The sequence below is a fragment of the Natator depressus genome, chromosome 22 (genome assembly GCF_965152275.1).
Source record: "Natator depressus isolate rNatDep1 chromosome 22, rNatDep2.hap1, whole genome shotgun sequence".
NCBI lineage: Eukaryota > Metazoa > Chordata > Testudines > Cheloniidae > Natator > Natator depressus.
In genome coordinates, this window is record NC_134255.1 from 13604115 (window position 1) to 13624343 (window position 20229).

The window sequence follows — 20229 nt, forward strand, 5'->3', positions numbered from 1 at the left end:
GCTTTTCCTGTCAGCCCAGGTGCTGAATGAGAAGGGTAAAAATGCAACAGCCATCCAGTGCCTCGAGCTTTGCACAGATGGTGGTTACTGCAGCAACACTGAGGAGCACTTGATGGGGGAAGCTCCCAGGTGCTCCAGTCCCAACCTTTCCCAGAAGGAAGCAGCCTAGGGACAGGGCCCTGCTCTCCCAGGCCCAGGTGAAGTGCTGTGGGGAAAAGAGGCGGGGGCATTGACTGGGGGAGCTCGCAGACATGCCCGTCCCAGTGTCTCCCAACAGGAGCCGTGTCAGCCCTGTGTCGTATGCATTCTCTCATGTGCCTGTTTTCACTGGGCGAGGGCAGAATTCCAGTCCTAAATGACTTACACTGGCAACGAATAACCGGGAGACCTGCTTGTCAACTTGACAAGAGAAACCCCTGGGGTCTTACCAGGGACAGGAGAGAACCTTCTGCATCCTGCCCTGGGAAGTGCCTGTAGGAATCATCCTCCCCACTCCCCACAATGAAGACAAAGCTGGGTCATTAAACACCATCTGACCTTGACCCCCTCAGAGCAGGGTTAACCCCCCGCCGTATGTTGGGTCTGGCTCATGTGAGGTTTCTCCTCCGTCAGCCAAACTTGCTGAGATGACCCCCACGCACTCTCAACCCCAAACATTCACCAGCACACTCACACCCTTCACACGCGGGCACCCCTGCACACGCTCACAGCTCTACTCAGGGCATGTGCACCTGCATCGCTGCACACAAAGCAACACACTCCACACGGGCACACGCACACTCAGACCCCTGACCCTACACACAATACACATGAGCTCACAACTGCACCCCCAAAGAAAAACACGCCTGCTTCCCTAGCCACTCAAAACCACATGCCCACACCCATCCCACATAAACACACATTCCCAGAACAGCATGTACACACTGGCAAACAAATTCACTGCCTAGACCCCCTACACACATGCGCACATGCCCTTCAGGCCCCCAGAGACGGAAGAGGCGCTCTGACATGTACAGTATAAATATAGGTTTTATTAAGGGTGTGAAATCCAACGAGTACAGCTGGCATCTCAGGAACACTGAATTAAACTGCAAAATGTCTGCCTAGCTGCTGACTCCTGTCACCCTGTGAATCTGGATGGTGGTCGAGATTAAACTAGTAACGTCTCTGCAAAGACACCATCATGAAGTCAGGAGCTACAGACAGACTATACCTGCATGTGCGTGTGTGCAGACAGCACAGTCCTCTTCACTGGAACTGACCCTCGTCGGGAAAGAGACATGCCAGCTTCCCAAGGGGAGCTCTCAGGCTGGGAGAGATTTGCTTCCCTTTCACCACTTGTTTTGAAAAGATACGCAGAGGGCCAGGCTTGGGGAAATGATAGCAAGGTCATGTGGATCCACGTAGCCACCTCCAGTGAACAAAGAGATCGCAGAATGTGTCCTGAATGCTGGCAGACAGCGTGTCACACCTGGCCGCTGTAGCAAAGGGTTTGCACATGAAGCCATTTAAACAGACTCACGGTGACTGTTAGCCATGGTTTGAAATGCATTGGTTGTGGGACACGGTCCCAATTAAACAGACACACCTCTTATGATTAGGTGGCCCGTGACAGATTCTATTGGCCAGACCTCTCTATGCTACACACGTACACACACACGCACACACACACTCCCTATACAAACCCATCTGGTTATACAAACATGAAGAACACTTGAAAAGAGACTTAGAACACACACACACCAGCCTTGTTGAGATATCGATGGGAAACATGGAACAGCTGAGATAGCCATGTGACACTCTCTGGCCCAGGAGCTCACTTGGTGGCTGGATGACACAAACTTTGTCCACACGGATCGAAACAAAACACGTTTATTGCCTGATTCGAGGGGAAGGTGGAGACCTGGAAATGCGCCCCCCACCCCATCCATGGTCCAGCCTCTTCCCTTTGCAAGCCTTAGCACCAGTGGTTTGATTGTGAATCTGCTTCGCTTGTACGTGTGAATAAGAGTATCAGGGCATGCAAGTGTGCCAGACTGTATCAGAGAGTATGTGTGTGTGTGCTTATGTGAGTGCCCAGAGAGAGAAGTTGCACGTGTTGCATTTATGCCTTTGGATGGGAGTAGCTCTCCCGGTGGGTGGAGCAGTTTTAAAGAGAAGCTAAACACATAAGGTCACTCAGGTTATGTTGCAAAGGACACAAACCCTAATCTGCAGCCTGAACAAGGATTTGCTGTCCATTAAAAGTGCATTGCAGCAGTGGTTCCCACACTTTTTACTGGGGTGATCCACCAACTGCAGTTTCTTTTTTTGGTGACGTACCATTACATTTATGCACCCTCTGTCCCGGCATCACAACCCGAATCCCAGTCCTGTGTGTGGGGACGTCCTGGGGGAGGGGCTGGAGACCAAGTCTGCCCTGTACTCCCTCCCTCAGTGGCGACTCCTGTCCCGCAGGACTGGGTCCTGCTCCCCACTCCCAGTGTTGTGAGCTGGTGTACCAGTCACAACGCCTGTGACCCTGTGCGCCAGTCACAACGCCTGGAGCAGGGAGCCAGGCCCAGGCCTGTGCGACAGGAGCTGCCTCTGTGGGGTGAGCGCAGGGCAGGCTTGTCTGCGACACCCACCCCCTCTGCTGGGCCTCCCCTCTGCACCAGGCAGGGAGAAGGGTATGTTCACCTAGGGCCCAGTGATGGTTTAATCCAGCCCTGGATGTGGCGACCCATCTAAAATCTTCCCGTGACCCACTGGTGCATTGGGACCCAGTGTTTGGGAACATTACAGGAAGGGACAGGACTGGAAAATGGAGAGGGAGGGGGCAGAGAACCCTCCCTCGCCCGTAACACTCACCTCCTGATTATCCCAAAGAGACATGCAGGAAAGACTTCCCTACCCAGAGAGGGGGCGCCAAGCCCTGGTGCCACATAAATTGGCATCCAGAAGGAACATAGTGCCCCCCAAAGTGACTGGCAATGTCAAAGCGCCCCAAGGAGCATGCTCTATTAAAGTGCATCGTAGTCACTTGTTACAATCCTAGGAGCAGCGGGCCATGTGAAAGAACTTGGTGCAATAGACAAAGCTCTGGCACGCCCAGCTGCCCTCTTTGGAGCACGCCCTGCCACCGACACCCATGCGGACGGGAGTTTCATGTCAAACTCCCCGGCATGGGAGGAGGCCCTTTGGTTGCTTTTTCTGATCCCGTTTAAGGAAGGAGAAGGAAGAGACAGGATTGCACCAACCCCCCAGGCCACGTATCAACGAAGAGCCAGCATTATTACTGTGAGTGGCGGGTCACAACTGCCTGACCTCTCCCCATCCTGCCGAGAGGAACACAAGTCACAGCCCGCACCCTGTACGGCTGGCATGCTGTGACGCTAGGGGAGACAGGAGGGAAAGCCCCCCTGCCTCATCTTCCCAGGGCAAGGAGAGGTAGGCAATGGGGAGGCAGGCAGGCAGAGAAAGAAGGAGATGGCATCCTCTGGGCTACACGGCTGTCCCTGACCTGAAGCAGCAGCTTGGCTGGAGTCTCGGGCAGCAAGTCACAGAGAAGACTCCACTTCCAAGCAGGTTGGAGCAGACCGGCCTTCCTCCAGCTGCATGGCCACGGCGGCTTGCTGCCTGGACTGCTGCCAGTGACATCCCTGTGTGACTCCCCCATTAACACCGGGAGGAGGGGGCAATCCCTCCTGCCTGTGAAGCAGCACCCTGCTAATCCGACTCAGACAGGCAGAGCATTTCCTCACCTCCGAACATTAGCAGCATTAACCATCTCGCATACTGGACCATGGGCCCTGTCTCCGCACACGCCCTGGGACGTTCGGGTAAAGGCGCGCGGTCACTAAAGCAGCCAGCTGGGAGGTGCTTGCCCAGTCTAACTCCATCCCTGGTTGACAGCAGCCGTGATACCAAAGGGGCTGAGGGCAGGTGGCCTCCCAGAGATGAGCTCTCCACCTTGCATTGATCCGGCATAGTAGGTTTGAAGTGCCGGTGCCCCTTTCACAGTCCCTACAATCAACAGCATTGTGCGTTCAGTGCCGCTCAGAACAGCTGCCATCATGGGCCCGGGAAAGGGGGCACCCCAGCCAGCCATTCTCCCCCGACCCCGCAAGCCAGTGGTCTGTCCCACACCCCATCTGTAAAACTTGGGACAGCACCTGACCATCTGGAGAATGAAGCCAGCTAGAGCAGGCTGAGTGAGGCACCGTGCACAGGAGGGCGGCTGGGACGGGAGGCTGACGGCCTGTACGAATCTAGGAAAAGTGCTGGCCGGACAGCTCCAGAGCCCTGTAGGTATCTACAGACCGGGGCAGCCTAGGCAGCAGCCCCTCCCCTGCCAGCACACCCCGGCTTTCTTCAGTCCCCTGAGGGTCAGCCCATGACTCTGCTACCCAGCCTGGCCATGCCACCCTGATGGCCAAACACAGGACTTGTCAGTGGGGCTGGTTTGCTGTTGTCTCCCTTTCCATATTCCCCCTGAGGTCATGGATTATCTAGTTACCAAGGAATTGGGGCCTAGGAGTCTCTGCCCAGCAATCAGCCTTGACCCCAAAGCTCACTCAGCAAGTCTGGCTGGCTCCACCCGGGGACCCCTTGTGCTTTGTATTCAGGAGTCAGTGAGCAATGCTTGTCCCCACCCAGCAGGTCAGAGGTTAGCGAGCCCAGGGAGACACAATCCAAACCTCGGCAGCCAGGGTCCCACACCGAGGCTCACAAGCCATAACCGACCTTCCGAACCACCAGACGCACCAAGCTGGTCCCGTCTCTGAGCTGTGCTCCTGCAGCATGGCCCGGCCGCACTACCACAAGACGCAGGAGGGACGCAGCTTCCGGAGACAGGTGGGGAGGAAAGAACTGTACCAGGCAATGGAGCCCACATCCAGTTTTCTATTGCTTTGATCCCGCTGCCCCAGCTAAGATCCAGGTCCAGTTCAGGCCGGGGACCCCATTTGTTCCTGTGCAGGTGAAGGGAGGGGAGAAGTTCCAGCCTGGGAGAACTGGGACTCAAAATCCCCCAGAGGGTTGGAGATCCACGATGAGCAGCTCCTGATTCCTGCATGGCCCCCGGTGTCCACCGCGCACCACCTGCCCCCGCCAGAGGCAGCGCAGTGAGAAACTCAGGACCAGTCCATCCAGCAAGAGAGACCCAATAAACACCACACAAACAGCCCTAGTTCTTCTGGGAGGGGCAGCAGCTCGGGCCGCTACTGAGCAAAGATGATGCTGGAGAGGGGTTTAGACCACTGGAGGATGTCTTGGGCGTAGGTGGCATGGGTTCCATCCTTGAGACAGAGTGGGCAGCACGTTGCTACACCGGGCATTGGCCTGGAGGGCTCCCAGCATCTCTGCCCCTCCATACTTGCTTCCTGCAGGGCTGAGCGGGAGGAGAATCTATTGCAGAGCAGGACCCTACACTGGGTTCAGACCCCAGCACGGGGGTCTCCCTACACCAAGACGGGATAGACCGACCCGGGGGTTATGTTAGGGATGCGTGTATGTTCACGGCTGGGCCACGCACAGCTTTGGTACTAATACAGTTAACGAGGGCAGCCCCCAGCGCCAACACAGTTAGACGGGATAGCTTAGAACCCAGCCCTAAGGGAAAGCAAGGGAGGAAAGAGAGATGAGGGCAGAGAAGGGGAAAGTGTCACAGTTTCTAACCACCAGCCAAGCTTCTCATGAGGAGCTGTGGCGACAAGCAGCCTGACTGGTTTGAAGGTGGAGCCTGGTAAGTTTCTGGATGGGTCTGTAGGATGGGGTTCCCAGCGACAGCAGGGGCCGGACGCGAGGACCTAGGACCTTCCCTGCCTGTGCCCATGGAGTGAGGGACAGAGAAAAGGGGAATGAGAAAGAGAGAGGGGAAGGAGTGAAAGCAAGGAGGAAAGAGGAGCGAGTGGTGATGGAGGGTCCTTGTTACCCCCAGGCTGCTTGAATCACATTGCACTGGGTCATCTCACTGGCTCTCACCCTCCAACACCTGGGTCCCCTGCCCTCTACATACTGCCCCTTATCAGGATCAGGGCTCTGGGCCAGGGGTGGGCAAACTTTTTGGCCCGAGGGCTACATCTGGGTGGGGAAATTGCATGCAGGGCCATGAATGTACGGCTGGGGCAGGGGGTTGGGAGGGGTCTCAGGGCAAGGGGTTGGGGTCTCAGGGCAAGAGGTTGGGGTGCAGGAGGAGGTGTGGCAGGGGACTCAGGAGAGGTTCAGGAGGGGTTTGGGGTGTAGGCTCTGGCCCGGCGCCACTTACCTTGAGTGGCTCCAGGGTGGCAGAGGCCCACAGCGGGGCTAAGGCAGGCTCCCTGGAGGAGCCGGGGGGGGGGGGGGAAGCAGGGCCACAGGGATGTGGCGCCGGCTGCTTCTGGAAGCGGTGCAGGGCCAGGGCAGTTTGCCCACCCCTGCTCTAGGCAGCCCCACAGCATTAATCCCCTCCCTCCCCATCTCCTCCATGAAAACTGAAACACGGGAATGGCAGTGGCTTGTTTAAGCCCCAAACCAGTAACAGAGCAGATGTGGACCTTCACTGAGCTCCTCCTTCCCTGCCCTACAAACACCCGAGTTCAGGGCTCTGGAGCCTCCATTTCTAGAGCACCCGTTCCCCTGGGATGGTCCTAAAGCACTCGACAAACTACACACATGCTGGGCTGGGCAGTCCTCTGGGCTGGAACACAGCAGCTCTTTGACACAGCACAGCAACACTACATAACACCTCAGGGCAAGAAACAAAGGAAAATCCTGTCTCTGATTGCAGCTGCTAAGGACTTTAGGGAAGGGAAACCTGAGCTGGAATTTGGCCAGGACTCCAAGGCTAACCCCTGATTGACAAACAAGCCACAAGATTAAAGTTTGCAGGGCCTGGACTTCAAGGCTCATCTGAAGGACACCTCTTTGACTACAAGCTCCCCCTAATGGCACCATGGGCTCAGTATGGCCTCTAAAGGGAAGAACAGCTCCTATTGACTCTCCAACACCACTCCCATCCAAACACTGACCAAGCCTGACTCTGATTAGCATGCAAGACCTGACCTGCTCCCAGCAGAGCAAGGTGCTTTGATTGCAGGCATTGCAAATGCTTTGAGCAGCACAGGAAAACACTCTGCTTTGGACACTGGCTTGTCAGCTACTGCAGGGGAAACATGGAATACTGAGCTCAAGCCTTGGCATGTCAAAGACGGGAGGAATCGCTTTCAAATAGCTCAGCTCTCTGCCCCCCAGTTCTTCCCAAATCTCAGCTGAAATCATCTTCTCTTCTCCCCTGCCCCTGAAATTCCCTCTGCTACAAGTTATTTGCCAGTTATAGCTACGGATCATGTTTTAAGTACCAAGAGCTTTACAGAGCTGCCACTTCAGGTGTACACTGAAATAAATTAGCTCATACAAGGGGAGACCCTCAGCTGATGTGACTGGAGCTATGCCGATTGACGCCAGGTAAATGTCTCCCTGCAAAATGCTCTGTACACAACTGCTACACACGGTAAACACTGTTTTGGGCTGAACACAAACACACTGGGGATTTTTAATTCTGTGCTTGCTTTTTCTATTACTGATTAGGGAGCTCAGGGAGGTTTTGAAATTTGTTTGTCTTCAGCTATTCAGGGCTTCAGCTGCAAGGCCAAACTTTAAAAGGGGCATTGTCCCATTATCAGCCACAAATGAAAATGTCCTTCCATGCATTGTAACAAGACTGGGGGTTATTAAACACAAAGGAGAGCTCCTTTACTTTGCACCTTTCGTGCCACTCAGGGCCACATCCTGCTAATCTCAATGGGGCTGGTTCATCAATGCCCCGCACCTTGTGTCATCATTTTACACTTGTGCAAAGCAAGGGTAAAACATCTCCGCTCTGATTTGGCAGGATTTTTGTGCAGGTGTAAGTGACGATGCAAAGTGCAGGTGAACTGGGAGAATCAGACCCAAGTGGTCTGCAGCATTGGGCCCCTAGGGACTGATTCTGATTTCACAGGGAAGCAGAAACTCCACTGAGGTCAATCACTGTGCCAGATCCTCCTCTCAACCCAGCCTAGGGTGACCAGATGTCCCAATTTTATAAGGGACAGTCCCGATTTTTGGGTCTTTTTCTTATATAGGCTCCTATTACCAATTTTTCACACTCGCTGTCTGGTCACCCTAACCCAACCTAACTCTGCTGGCTTCAGGGCAGCTGCCTCCCATTCACACCAGCGTAAGAGAATGGAGAATCCGCCCCCTTACCTTTTCACCATTTACTCAGCTCCCAAGGAAACTGGTCAGTTTCAACATGGCCAGCCAGGTTTGCTCCTTCACTCCCCGGGTCTCATGCAGTAGTCCAACATGGCAGGGCCCTGGTGGCAAACCCAGCAGGGGCGGGAACTCTCCCACCTCCCGAAAAAACATTTAAAAAAAATTTCATTGAAATGTTTCTACCAATATTACATCCTGCCAAATCCTAAATGCAGAGGCCGGATCGACCCGCATCCCCCCAGAGCGACAGTTCTTGTTCCTGTGCTAAGTGCTGCCGGGTTGTCTTTTGGTTTTGGTTTTTCCTTAAGAAAAAGGGAAGTCTACAGAAAAAGACCGGGGCTATGGCATTGGCTGGCACTATGGCTAAAGGTAAACATGAAAGCCTCCTGCCACTTAGCCGATTGTTGTCTTCTGATTTCTTCTTAATATGGATACACATGCTACTGGACATCGACTCGCAGGCAAGTTAAAACACTGCACTACACACTGCGCTACAAACCTGTGCTTTGCGGGAGGTAAACGGGGTTCTGACCGGCGCAACCCCCTCCCCCAAAGCCTCTTGGCGGGCTGCTCTCTCTTTGTCTGGCTTGGAAGACAGCTGCCTCCGTGGGTGTCCTGAGGTGGTGGTTTGGGGCACAGGGTGGAGGGGGGAAATCCAAGATCCATCTGATGACGCGGCTCCAGGGGAGAGAATGAGGCATTCCAGGACAGTACAAAACATTTGCGATGAAGAGTGTGGAAAGGTTAAAACAGTTCCGAGATGTCCCAAAAAACCTTCTCGACTGAGCCAGGACTGGCCGCCACCTCCCCGATGCCTCCCCTGTGGTCCCACTTCCACAGAGACTGAGAGTCCCTTTGGGAATGTCCATGCTGTGGCAGATCAGGTCTGGGAAAGGCATCGGGCTCCGATGGCCCCCTTATCTCTCAGACTTCACTTTGTACCTGAGGACCAGGTAGGCCAGGAGCCGCAGAATGAGGAAGAAGATGCCCAGGATGATGAAGTCCAGGTAGAGTTTGGCCTCTTCCACGTCCAGCTCCTGGAGGATCCTGCTGGGATTCTGGAAGGGGCAGGGAGTCTCCCGGCACTCCAGGTCCTCACGCTCCATGGCATAGATGGTGAGGATGACGCCCTCGAAGCCATACCTGTGCCAGAGCACAAGCAACATTAGTTCCAGCTGCACCCCGGATTTTCACACACACTGGGTGGCTTCTGCTCACCTGGCACCAGACTGGGTGAGCCTCTGGCCTGCTCTGCAGCAGAGAGCCAGCCACGAGTGATACCGATTCTGCTGCACCTGCCAAGACTGGCATCAGCATCACTGCACACCAGGGAGCTGGCCGGGAGAGGCCCCAGCACAGCTGTGCACCAAGGAGCTGGGCAGCAGTGGTGCTGGTAGCTCTTGGGGGTATCAGGCTGGCCAGCTGCAGAACTGGCACTGCTGTGTGGCCGCGGGCCAGACAGATGCACGTAAAACCATCTCCCCTAAAGCTGGATATCTCCGTCCTCAAAGAAGCAGCAGGTCTGTGCAACCCATCTGCAGCCACAAGGAGGCACCATCCCTCCAGGGTCCTTGCCTCTCCTGCATCCTACCACCCGCCAGCTAGAGCATCCCTGGAGCAAGGTGCCACGGCTTGAGAGGGGGTCCCTGGTAGCTGGATGTCCCCTCAAGCCCTAGGGCCAGGCCTGAATCCCCTGCAAAGCCTTCCCAGAGGGACGTCTGTGGGGAGCATTAGCAGGGATGCAGGGCAGTCACCGTCCACGTGTGAGTGTTGCCAGTGCCCTGTTCCCACTGCTGCTGCGAGCCCCCACCTGACATAGGAGACATATGAGGTCCACTGCAGGTACGTGGGGATGGTCTTGAAGCTGACGAAGAAGCCTGAGAAGAGCAGGACGGGGATAGCAGTGACCGGTCCCACGAACGTGGCCACCTGCAAGGCAGAGGCAGGCCGGAGTCAGGCGTGGCAATGAGGGTCGGGGGGGCACAGCATGTAGCCAGTGTCACGCGAACCCATGGCCACACACATGCCCTGGTGTGCACGCACACTTCCACACACATGCACGCTCATGCTTTCGGTGCCACGCCCTTGGAGGGCTGACACCCCCTAGCACACCTGCAATCCACACACCCTGGCACATCACTGGCTCGATTACTGACCCTGATAGAGCAGACGGGTGCAAACTCTGCCAGAGGCTGTCCCCGTCGTGTAACCCAGGGTCCCCACCAAAACCTGCACCCCCTCTGACCTGCAAGGAGGTGGAAGCTGCTCCGATCAGAAGCCCCAGGGACTGTGCCACCAGGGCGGTGGAAGTGGCGAGGGCGGAGAAGAGGAGGAAGCGCGTGGCCTCCGGGGGCTGGCCTGTCATCCAGTACACGATGCTGCAGTAGGCTATGGGGCAGATCACCTGCAGGGGGTGGAAGGGAGATGGTTCAGCAGGACCCACCTCCACTAAGGCTCCATGCTACACTCTGCAATGACGGGGTCTCTGCACCCCGCTCTGTGGCCCCAAGCATCACAGTGGTCCAAGTTATACTGTGAGCTCCACAGGGCAGGGATCTGGGACCTCCGGAGCTCTATGAACCCCCCTCTCGGCACCTCTCCAATGGGGTCAGGGCCTAGGATGTGCCACGAGTGGCAGGAACCCGGGAGAAGCCAGCCCTGGATCTCCCTGTAGGCAGAGCAGCCCAGGGGCCGAACCTAGGAGAATCTATTTCATCCCCCCACCCACCCATGCTGAATCCTCACCTGGAAGGGCACATCTGCCATGGTCTTGGCCAGGTAATAGGCCTTTAGGCTGTACCAGTAGTTCAGGTGCTCTCTCAGGAACACAGACATCTCCAGAGGGACTGCAGGCACAGAGGGATACAGCAGGTTAGCAGCAAGCGGTGCCCTGTGCCGGCCCCATTCTAGGGCCCGCCGGCTCCTCGCTCAAATAGAAGCCGCGGGAGGACTGATAGATGCTAACCCTTGAAGCCCAGTAGTGCTGCCAAGCAGCTCCCCAGGGTTCCTGGGAGGTGGCTGAGCCCTGCTGGAGTTGCATGGCTGTGGCTGGTTCTGATCCACGATGCACCCGCTTCCTCGGGAGCCAGCGCCTCCAGGAGTGAGGGGCACTGGGGTCTACCCTCAAGAACCGAACTGGGCCTGGAACTACCTACACTCCACCCCCTGCCCATCACTCCCAACCTCAGTCTCTCCCAGGCCTGGCTGGAGCCGCCCGGGGGTAAACCCAGCTGGACCCCATGGAGGAGCTCAGCTGCCAGAGCTAGGGGATCCCCAGTGGTCCAGGGGCCTCACACCCCGACCTGCACATCACAGGGCACTGGGCTGACTTCTTAGCCTGCCCGGGGCTCTTCCACTGAGCCCCCAAAGGAGTCCCTGTGCTGCATCAGCTCCTGCCCATAACGTCAGCACTGAGTGTACCCCGGCCTTGCCCCACCTGCCCTGCAGCGACCCCAGCTAAGCCCCAGGCCTGGGCAGAGGGAGTTATGGGCTCGGGTGTTTCAGTGCAGCACAGAAAGCTCCCAGCCGCCAGACGGGCCTGCCCCACCCTCACTCCTGGGATCTTCCCGCAAGCCCCCCGGACAGACACCAGTGCTCTAGGTGAGATGGGGGCAGGTGAGTGCCGTACATGTGAGGACAGTAGGCATCAGGGCGGCGAACATGAGGAAGAGCATGGAGAAGAAGAGGAAGCCGGTGTTGTTGAAGACCTTGCCGGCGTCGTTGCCGATGTGCAGGTACAGCAGCCCGATGAGCACCCCGATGCAGATGTGGGACATGAACCGCAGGTGGGTCAAGACCTGCAGGGGCAAGATGGACTCTGCACTCAGAGAGGGACTACCATGAGCCCTGGGCGTGCCTGGCCACTTGCTGAGCGTTCACCCCCAACAGCAAGGGCAGCGATGGGCCCCCTCCACCCGCTGGCTCCAGCAGTAAGGGGGTTCCCACGACGCAACCTCTCCCTTCCCTTCTCCAGCCACCAGGCCCTGGTCCCTGCTCCCTCCACCCCATCCCCTCTGCATGTGCCTTAGTCCTGCCTCCAACCTTCCCACCTTCTGCCCCCGGTCCCCTCCCCTCCCTCTGCCTCCCAACCCTGGACCCTGCTCCCCATAGCACCTGTCCCCTCTGCCCCAGCCCTGGCCCCTGCCCCCTCCCCTTACTGTGTCTCTCATGATAGACAGGAACGTTCTCTTGAAGAGGATGCAGAACTGGGTCATGGTGCTGGTGGCAAACGTGTGGCTCTCGATATGATCCACATCCTGTGCGGGGGGGACCAAGACGAGGACACGGAGAGTCAGGGACCCAGGGGCTCCCAGCCCTGACATGCAGACCCCCTCCACCCCACATGGGCACCTGCTGGGAGTGCGGGCACCAGCCGCACCCAGGGGAGCCTTGTTACCCCCAGCACCTCAGGGACAATGGGCCCAGGCCAGGCCAGCACCTGCCACACCCCTCGCCCAGACACCGTCTCACTCCCTACAGCACCCTGGACGTCCCTGGGCCACGACAGGGCTGCTGTACACACCCTGGGGAATGGCTCTATGGGGGCAGCAGGGCAGACACAGCACAGGTGCTCTGGTGTGTGGGGAGATCCCCAGAGAACAAGGGGCACTGCCTGGGGGGAGGGTGGCTCTGGTGCCAGAGGCCTGTGCTCTGTCAGTGCCCAGTTAACACAGCGATGGGCACCCCAAACTCCACAGGTGTACAGACGGACATTACTCCCTCGGGGTGAGGGAACAAGGCAAGGGCTGCTCCCAAGTCTCAGCCGCTCTGTACCCACCCCCTCTGGAGCCGACCAGGGTGTGGGACAGTGTGATGAGGGCAGGGATGCTGCTGTCCCAGGGATATTCCCTAGATACACCAGGACCGTTCCCCATAGCTGACCCACAGCCCAGCCCCACCTGGAGGGACAGAGCCCAGCACCACAGGGTTCTGAGCATCGGGGGCAAAGATGCCCCGGGGCCTGCCTGCCTCGGGGCTGCCACACTGACCGTCACGCAGGGGACTGGGCAGGACGAGTCCGTCTTCTCCGGGCTGCTCTTCTTCTCGGCCATGGTGCACAGACCGTTCTGGACAGCACGGAACAGCAATGGGTTGAGGTCTCCATACTCGCCCGAGGCCACTTCGATAACTGGGGGGAACCCAAACAGCAAGCACTGAGACCCCTCGGGCCTAGCCACCCTGCCCCGCCCTTCGCAGCCACGGCTGACAATCAGGGGCAGCTGGGCACCCTGCCCCCTCTGCCCTGGCCCCAGCACATTGAGGGGGGCTGTACTAACCTCCATCTCAGGGCTGAGTGGGAGTTAGGCTTGTCTGCTCCTGGAAACGTCCCCCAGATGGGATGGGGAGCTATGACAGAGGCACCATGATCAGGAAATGGCAGGCGACCACAGGGGAGCAGCCACCTCCCCATGGTCAGGTGCTAAGGCTGGAGTAGTCAGGCAGAGCCCCTTGACCCACGCCAGGTGGGGTGGGGGACAGTACTATAGGCATAACCCCCCCCAGACTTTGGGCAGGTGTGGGGAGGGAGACCCCACCTCACTCCCGAGTGCCTGGCGCCACTCTGCATGGAGAACTGTCAGTGCGTTGCCCTCCCAGGCCTTCGAAGGCTCCTGTAGCACCTTGCAATGTTCATTCGCCCTGTGAGGGGTCTAGAGGGGGCTCATCCCCGAGGAAATGCAGCCACCTCTGGGGTGGAAGGCAGCAGCTGTTTAGTAGTAACACAGCACAAGTGCTTAGGGCAGGAAGTGAAGAAGTATCTCACATCCGGTGAGAGCCCCGGGGGAGGACAGAACCACACCAGCTGGGAGAGCAGCACAAACTTCTCCCACTCCCAGAAAAACACACCAGCACACCAGGAGTCACGTACTGACTCACCAACCCCTAGGCTCTGCCCTCCCGCTCCTGAGAGCTCTCCCATGCCGTCCTGGTCCTGCTCAGCCAGCGAGAAGCGGGGCCGGCTGCAGGCCAAGGGAAAGGCATGGGAAGCCTGGCTTTGCATGGGCACTTACTGAAGTCAGCCGGGTTGTGGTAGGTGGGGCAGTGCAGCCCCAGCCCTTTCAGGTAGGGGATGAGGTTGGTCACCACCCCTTTGAAGATGCACTGGCCCTGGCTCAGGATGTACAGCTGGAAGAGAGAACAAAGCTGCCTGGGCAGGAAATGGCAGCAAGTCCCCCACAAAACACCATGGTCCAGACCCCGAGACCTCCGGCTCCTAGGGCTCGTGCAAGCCAGGGAGCGCTCTGCCCCACAGGGAAGGGGGAGCCAGTGGGGGGCCCACCAGCCAAGAGATGCTGCCCCAGGGTACTGGGACGCTGCTCCACAGCTGGTGGAAGTCGGTCCCAGTTTTCTATTGCCTGCCGCACTAGCTGTCGGTCAGTCTGCAGGGTGCCTACATGGCTGAGCCCTATACCCCCGACTCAGCACCTGAGAGCAGACAGGCCCTGCCAGCTGCAGAGACCCTCTTTGCCCCCTGGAGGCAGAGCTCTGATGGGCAGGCAATGCTCCCCAAAGCACAGGGGCGGGCAGGGGACTCACCCACCTTGTCGAACATTTCGAAGAGCTTGGCGCTGGGCTGGTGAATGGTGCAGATGATAGTGCGGCCTCCCTGGGCCAGGGATCTCATCAAAGAGACGACTTGGAAGCAGGAGGCGCTGTCCAGGCCACTGCAGCCAGGAAAAGCGGGGGGGAGAGGGAAGGAAACCGGGTTTGTGGGGGGAGAGGAGGAGTGAGAAAAGGGGGAGATGGAGGTGTGAGGAGGATGGATAGAAGAGGTGGAAAACAGATCGGGAGTGGGGGAAAGGATGAAAGCAGGGAGGAAGAGGAGTGGAGCCAGAATGAGGTGGTATAGGAATGGGGATGGGGAGAGAATGAACACCCCAGATACAGGGACACCTCGGCAGCCCCTGAGCCAACTCTGGGGGGGCGGGGGCCAGCTGTGACCCTGAGCTATTAGCAGGGCAGGGCTCCCTGGCTGCTAAAACAAAGCAGGGCTCCCCACTCCCCCAGCTTGGCTACACAGCGTGCCTCACAGCTCCCCGCTCCAGCTGGTGCAGGGAGAGCCCCCGTCCTGGTTAATCCACGTTCATCCCTGGCTGTGACCCCCCCCTCCAATTTCTCAGCTGCAGCAAAGAGACGTGACCCCGCTGCTCATGCTTGGCTCCCCCTGTGCAGCTCCAGGGGCTGGCGACAGCTGCAGGCTCCCGTGGAGGGGGAGCCCCATGCTGGCCTGGAGTGGTGGAGGAGGGAGGCTCCCCATGTGGAGAGCGGGCTCGCGGGGCTGCGAGGAGGGACGCGGCAGGCTCAGGCTAGGGCAGGGCCGCCCCATGCTCACCTGGTTGGCTCGTCGAAGAACATGACCGGGGGGTTGTTGACCAGCTCCAGGGCGATGGCGAGGCGCTTGCGCTGCCCCCCGGACAGCGACATGGTGCGCGTGTAGGAGCACTCCAGCAGCCCCAGCGCCGTCAGGATCTCCTGCACCTGGGCCCAGCACAGAGCAGAGAGAGTCACTCCCTGACGGGGCCCCGGGGTTGCTGTGCCAGCCTCCCTGCCCCACCCGGGCGCCTCACTGCCCCCGTCACAGCCCCACCCTGAGGGATGTGCGGCCTCCCCGGGGCCAGGGTTTGAAAGGCACTGATGGCTCCCAACACTCTTCCTACCCCCTGCTGCTCCCCCTGCCCCCACTGTGCCCAGCCCAAGTCCCCACCTCCCCTTGTCCCCCCTCCCGTGCCCAGCCTGTGTCCCCACCTTCCCCAGCCCTCCCAGGGGTCCCACCTCTGTGCCGGTGTGCTGAGCCATTAAGAAGGCTAAAGCAATGGAGGCGAGGGTGTGCCCTGGGAGCCCCTTTACCCTGTGGGCAGAGGGACAGGATGGGCCCTTCTGGGCATGACCGTGCTGCCCAGAGCGTGCCGCCCTCCCTTGAAACCCTTCAGCTACTAAGCAGAGACCCCCAACTCACCAGCTCCTTCTTCACCTCCTGCTTCTCATTCAGCTTCAGGTTAGCAGACACCTGCGGGGCAGGGAACAGACACGGGGGGAGCCTGAGGGCAGCCACACTGGGGCCTGCCCAGCTCCCAGACAGAATGACCAGGGGTCTCCCGACCTCCGCACAGGATGCCATGGTAGGCCAGGCACTCTGCCCTCAGCTCTGCTCAGCAGAATCCAGGGGATGGAATAGCAGGGGGCTGTGGGTCGGGATTGAGGGGCACTGGCAGAGCTATGTGCATGGGGGGAGCCCAGGGCTGTGATAGCAGGGGTCTGTGAGCTGGGATTGAGCATTATTGGCAGAGCTGTGGGCCCGGGGGAGCCCGGGGTGGCTGTGGGTTGGGATTGAGGGGTATTGGCAGAGCTGTGTGCGCGGGGGGAGCCCAGAACTGGGATAACAGGGCGCACTACAGGACACGGCTGCAGAGGCATGTGAGAGGAGCCCACAGCTGCCTGCAGAGTCTGGCTCAGCTCCCCCAGCTTTCATGAGCACCAAACTCCCCCAGTGACAGCAGCTGAGGACCCCGGCTGGTTTATAAAACCCAAGCCTAACTGGGTTCTACGTTCTCAATATATTCTGTTCCTATCCCCATATCGACTAGCGTCCATAGCCATATAATGGCGCTCACTGCACCCAGGCTGGTGGGATCACTCCGGGGAGGAAGGTGGCCCCATGCCACCACATCTCCATACGGCCATGGGCTCAGTGGCAAGCCCATGCTGGGTTAATCCGGGCCAGGTCTTGTGCCAACTGCAGGGCCAAAACACAGCTCCCAAGCAAGCAATCCCTCACTGCTGTTCCACCCTTTCGGAGCAGCCCTCGAGTCCTGCTGCCCCCCGGGCCATGCCATTGCCCCCCCCGCCCACTCACTCACTCACTCACTCACCATCATGGCCTCCAGCACAGTCAGGTGCGGCAGCAGCATGTCATCCTGCATGATGTAGCAGGACATCTTGCGGAAGGTGCGCAGGTCCCGCGGCCGGCCATTCACCAGGATCTGGCCCTTCATCCCCGTCTCCCTGCGGGCGACAGGCCGAGATGCACGGTGCGGTGCCGGTGAGGCGGAGTGAGTGCAGATCCCCACCTCCCACAGGGATAACCCACCCCCAGGAGCCTCCATCACAGTGCACCGTGCTCCCATCCCTACCGGGCTGGCCGAAGAGAGGGGAACACCAGGCTGTCGGTCCCATGCACAGAGTCAGTCCCTGCCAGGGAGCTGCCTCACCTGTAACCAGCCAGGATGTTCATGAGCGTGGATTTCCCAGCGCCCGAGGGGCCCATTATCCCGATGAGCTCGCGCCGGCAGAATTTCCCGGACAGGCATTTCAGGAGGGTCTTGTACCCTGGAAGAGGGGAAGAAAGCAGGGTGAGCTCCTCTCTGGCAGAGCCCAGAGAACTGTCTGGTGGAGTGCGAGGACTGGGGAACCAGTGGCCATGATGCAAAGGGCCAGCCCCACTTCGGTAACTCCTCTAGGGTGGAGGAGCTTACCCCATCCCCCACTACAGTAAAACACCGCAGCCCTGGGCCCTTCTCTGGCACCTTCCACAAGGGAAGTAGTGGATTCTCCATCTCTTGTTGGCCTCACATCCAGACTGGAGGCCTCTCTGGGAGACCTGCTTTAGTCAAATATAAGTTACCGGGCTCAGTATGGGGGTAACTGGGTGAAATGTCATGGCCAGTGTTATACAGGAGATCAGATGAGATGATCTAATCCTGTCACGGAGTCCCTGGGCGATGCTCTGGAACTGCTCCCTGCGAAGCCAGGCAGGACTCTGGGGAAGTCTCATTTCTGTGAGCAGCCTGTCTGCAGGACACACAGCTCACACAGCTTCCACCTTCTTGGGTCTGACCTCGGAGCAGTCAGCATCCTCTGCCCCTCCGTGCGCTTCCCACAGCAAGTCCGCTCATGCGGGGCTCCTGGGGAAGCCAGAGGGTCCTGTACCCCAACTTCGCAGTCAGACGTGACTCTCAGCCAGCCAGTAAAACAGAGGTTTATTAGACGACAGGAACATGGTCTAACACAGAGCTTGCAGGTACAGAGAACAGGACCCCTCAGCTGGGTCCATTTTGGGGGGCAGTGAGCCAGACAACCACGTCTGCACTTCACTCCATGTCCCAGGCAGCCCCAAACTGAAACTCCCTCCAGCCCCTCCTCCTCTGGGCTTTGTCCCTTTCCCGGGCCAGGAGGTCACCTGATTCCTTTGTTCTCCAACCCTTTAGCTCTCACCTTGCAGGGGGGAAGGGCCAGGCCATCAGTTGCCAGGAAACAGGGTGTTGGCCATTCTCTGTGTCCAGACCCCTGCACACACCTACCCTCTAGGGCTCTGCAACGATCATACACCCTTATCCCACCCCTTAGATACTTAAGAACTGCATAGGGGAAACTGAGGTACCCCCACACTATTCAGAGGAAACATTAAGAACAGTCCCACTTCATCACATCTCCTTTCTGGCCTTAAGCTCTATCAGTCAAAAGCCCTTTACAATTGCTGGGCAGGATCATTCTCCCCATGTTGCAGATGGTGAAAGTGAGGTACAGAATGGGGTCATCCACACAACGGGTCAGGAAGAGAGCTCAGGAGTCCTGACTCCCAGCCTGTCCACCCATCCAGAGACACATCGGGGGGCCACCTCACAACCTCTCCCGCTCTCTGAGCCCAGTGCCACATTACAAGCCTGCAGACGCTGTAACATTAACCATTGTTTTACAAGCAGGCAGTCAGCTCTGGTGTGGCAACCGTTAGGAACAGATCTCCTGTGCCGGCAGGTCTCCGTCCTAACTGGTGACCTGGAGGTGAAAGTTCCTGTACTACCTGGGACCCCCAGTCTCTAACAGGCCCCCGTGCCAGATCAGGCAATCTGCTGCCATCTCCTGGGCAAACCTTATTGAACTAAGTTTAAGTATTTTAGGAGTTCATTTTATTACAAATGCATATGTGTACGTGTTACTGTGGGATTGCATGGGACTTCTTTAAGGGGGAGGCAGGACTAATGTAAACCCTGGGAAGCGTTATGAGCATCAAAGGATTCTTTTCAAACAATGGGTCAGACAAGACTGACCTTTTAGTTGAGTGGGTTTCCTAGGAAATATTGGGAGGAGGGGAATGCAAATTGCTCACCTCCGGACCCATCCCTTTGAAGGAAAACCCCATGGTCTGTTACAGGAGGAGAAAGTCAAGAGGCCCAAACTGGATAAACGAGTGACTCTCAGATTCATGGGGTATTTGTTCCGAGGTAACAGCTGTTATGAACTTGTGACCACAGAAAACCTCCTTGGTGGGGCCTGAAGGCTGTTTTCACCAGCCAGAGCCCTTGTGGAAGTTGGGGTGAACTCTGGCAAGCTTCCTAGCATGCTTGTAGGTTCTTAATACATTTTCTCTGTAATGCTGTTACCTTAAGAATAAATGTGCTTGCTTAGAAAGAGCTGCGTTCAGAAGGTCAGGCTAGATCATTTAGTGTCCCTCCTCCCTCTTTGACTCTGAATCTAGCTGTGTAGTGACATAATTGTGGGCCATTATACAGTTCAAAGCCTTTGACAAGAAAGCAAAGCAAAGCCTGCTTAGATTGTTTGACTTTGCTGGGGAATTCACAGCACAGGCAGGTAACTGTGCAGCCTGGAAATACCCTGGTCAGGAGGGAGAGAGACGCGGGTCTCCACCCAAGAGCCAGAAGCATAAGAATAGGTGCCCTTGCTGGGCCCCCGAGGGAGAAAACAGCTGCAGTTTCCCTGAACAGTGAAACCCCATCCCTATTCATTGCACTGACTTTGCAGACAGATGCGCCCCGCTGATTTTCCTGCCCCCAATAGGGGAGGCCCAGCCCCTTGGGGGCCCTGGATCTGCCTGGGGCTATGGACCTTAGCAGCAGAGCAAGCCAGAATGTGCCAAGGGTCCCTACAGAAGGCAGGCTGCCGGATGCTGGGGCAGCCTCAGAGCCAGCGGGGAGATGGAATCTCCCAAGAAATGGAGCTGGGTGGGGGTTCGCTCTGAGCAGGGAGACTAGGGGTTGCAGGTCTTTGTGTAGCTGCTGC

General features: G+C 57.9%; 1 protein-coding gene across 1 annotated transcript in view; it reads right to left on the reverse strand.

The window, feature by feature from the left end:
- Positions 1–1019: 1019 nt before the first annotated feature.
- The window catches only part of ABCG4 (ATP binding cassette subfamily G member 4), a 30894-nt gene continuing 11684 nt past the window's right edge, over positions 1020–20229 (reverse strand). Inside the window, exons 3-15 of the mRNA XM_074936802.1 lie at positions 17424–17541; positions 17085–17217; positions 16172–16222; positions 15548–15693; positions 14756–14879; positions 14226–14340; positions 13206–13345; positions 12375–12473; positions 11846–12014; positions 10963–11063; positions 10463–10621; positions 10028–10146; positions 1020–9360 (exon numbers count right to left, since the gene is read on the reverse strand). Of these exons, the coding sequence (XP_074792903.1) occupies positions 9135–9360; positions 10028–10146; positions 10463–10621; positions 10963–11063; positions 11846–12014; positions 12375–12473; positions 13206–13345; positions 14226–14340; positions 14756–14879; positions 15548–15693; positions 16172–16222; positions 17085–17217; positions 17424–17541 (1700 nt within the window). The 3' untranslated portion in view covers positions 1020–9134. The remainder of the gene's footprint in view (positions 9361–10027; positions 10147–10462; positions 10622–10962; positions 11064–11845; positions 12015–12374; positions 12474–13205; positions 13346–14225; positions 14341–14755; positions 14880–15547; positions 15694–16171; positions 16223–17084; positions 17218–17423; positions 17542–20229) is intronic.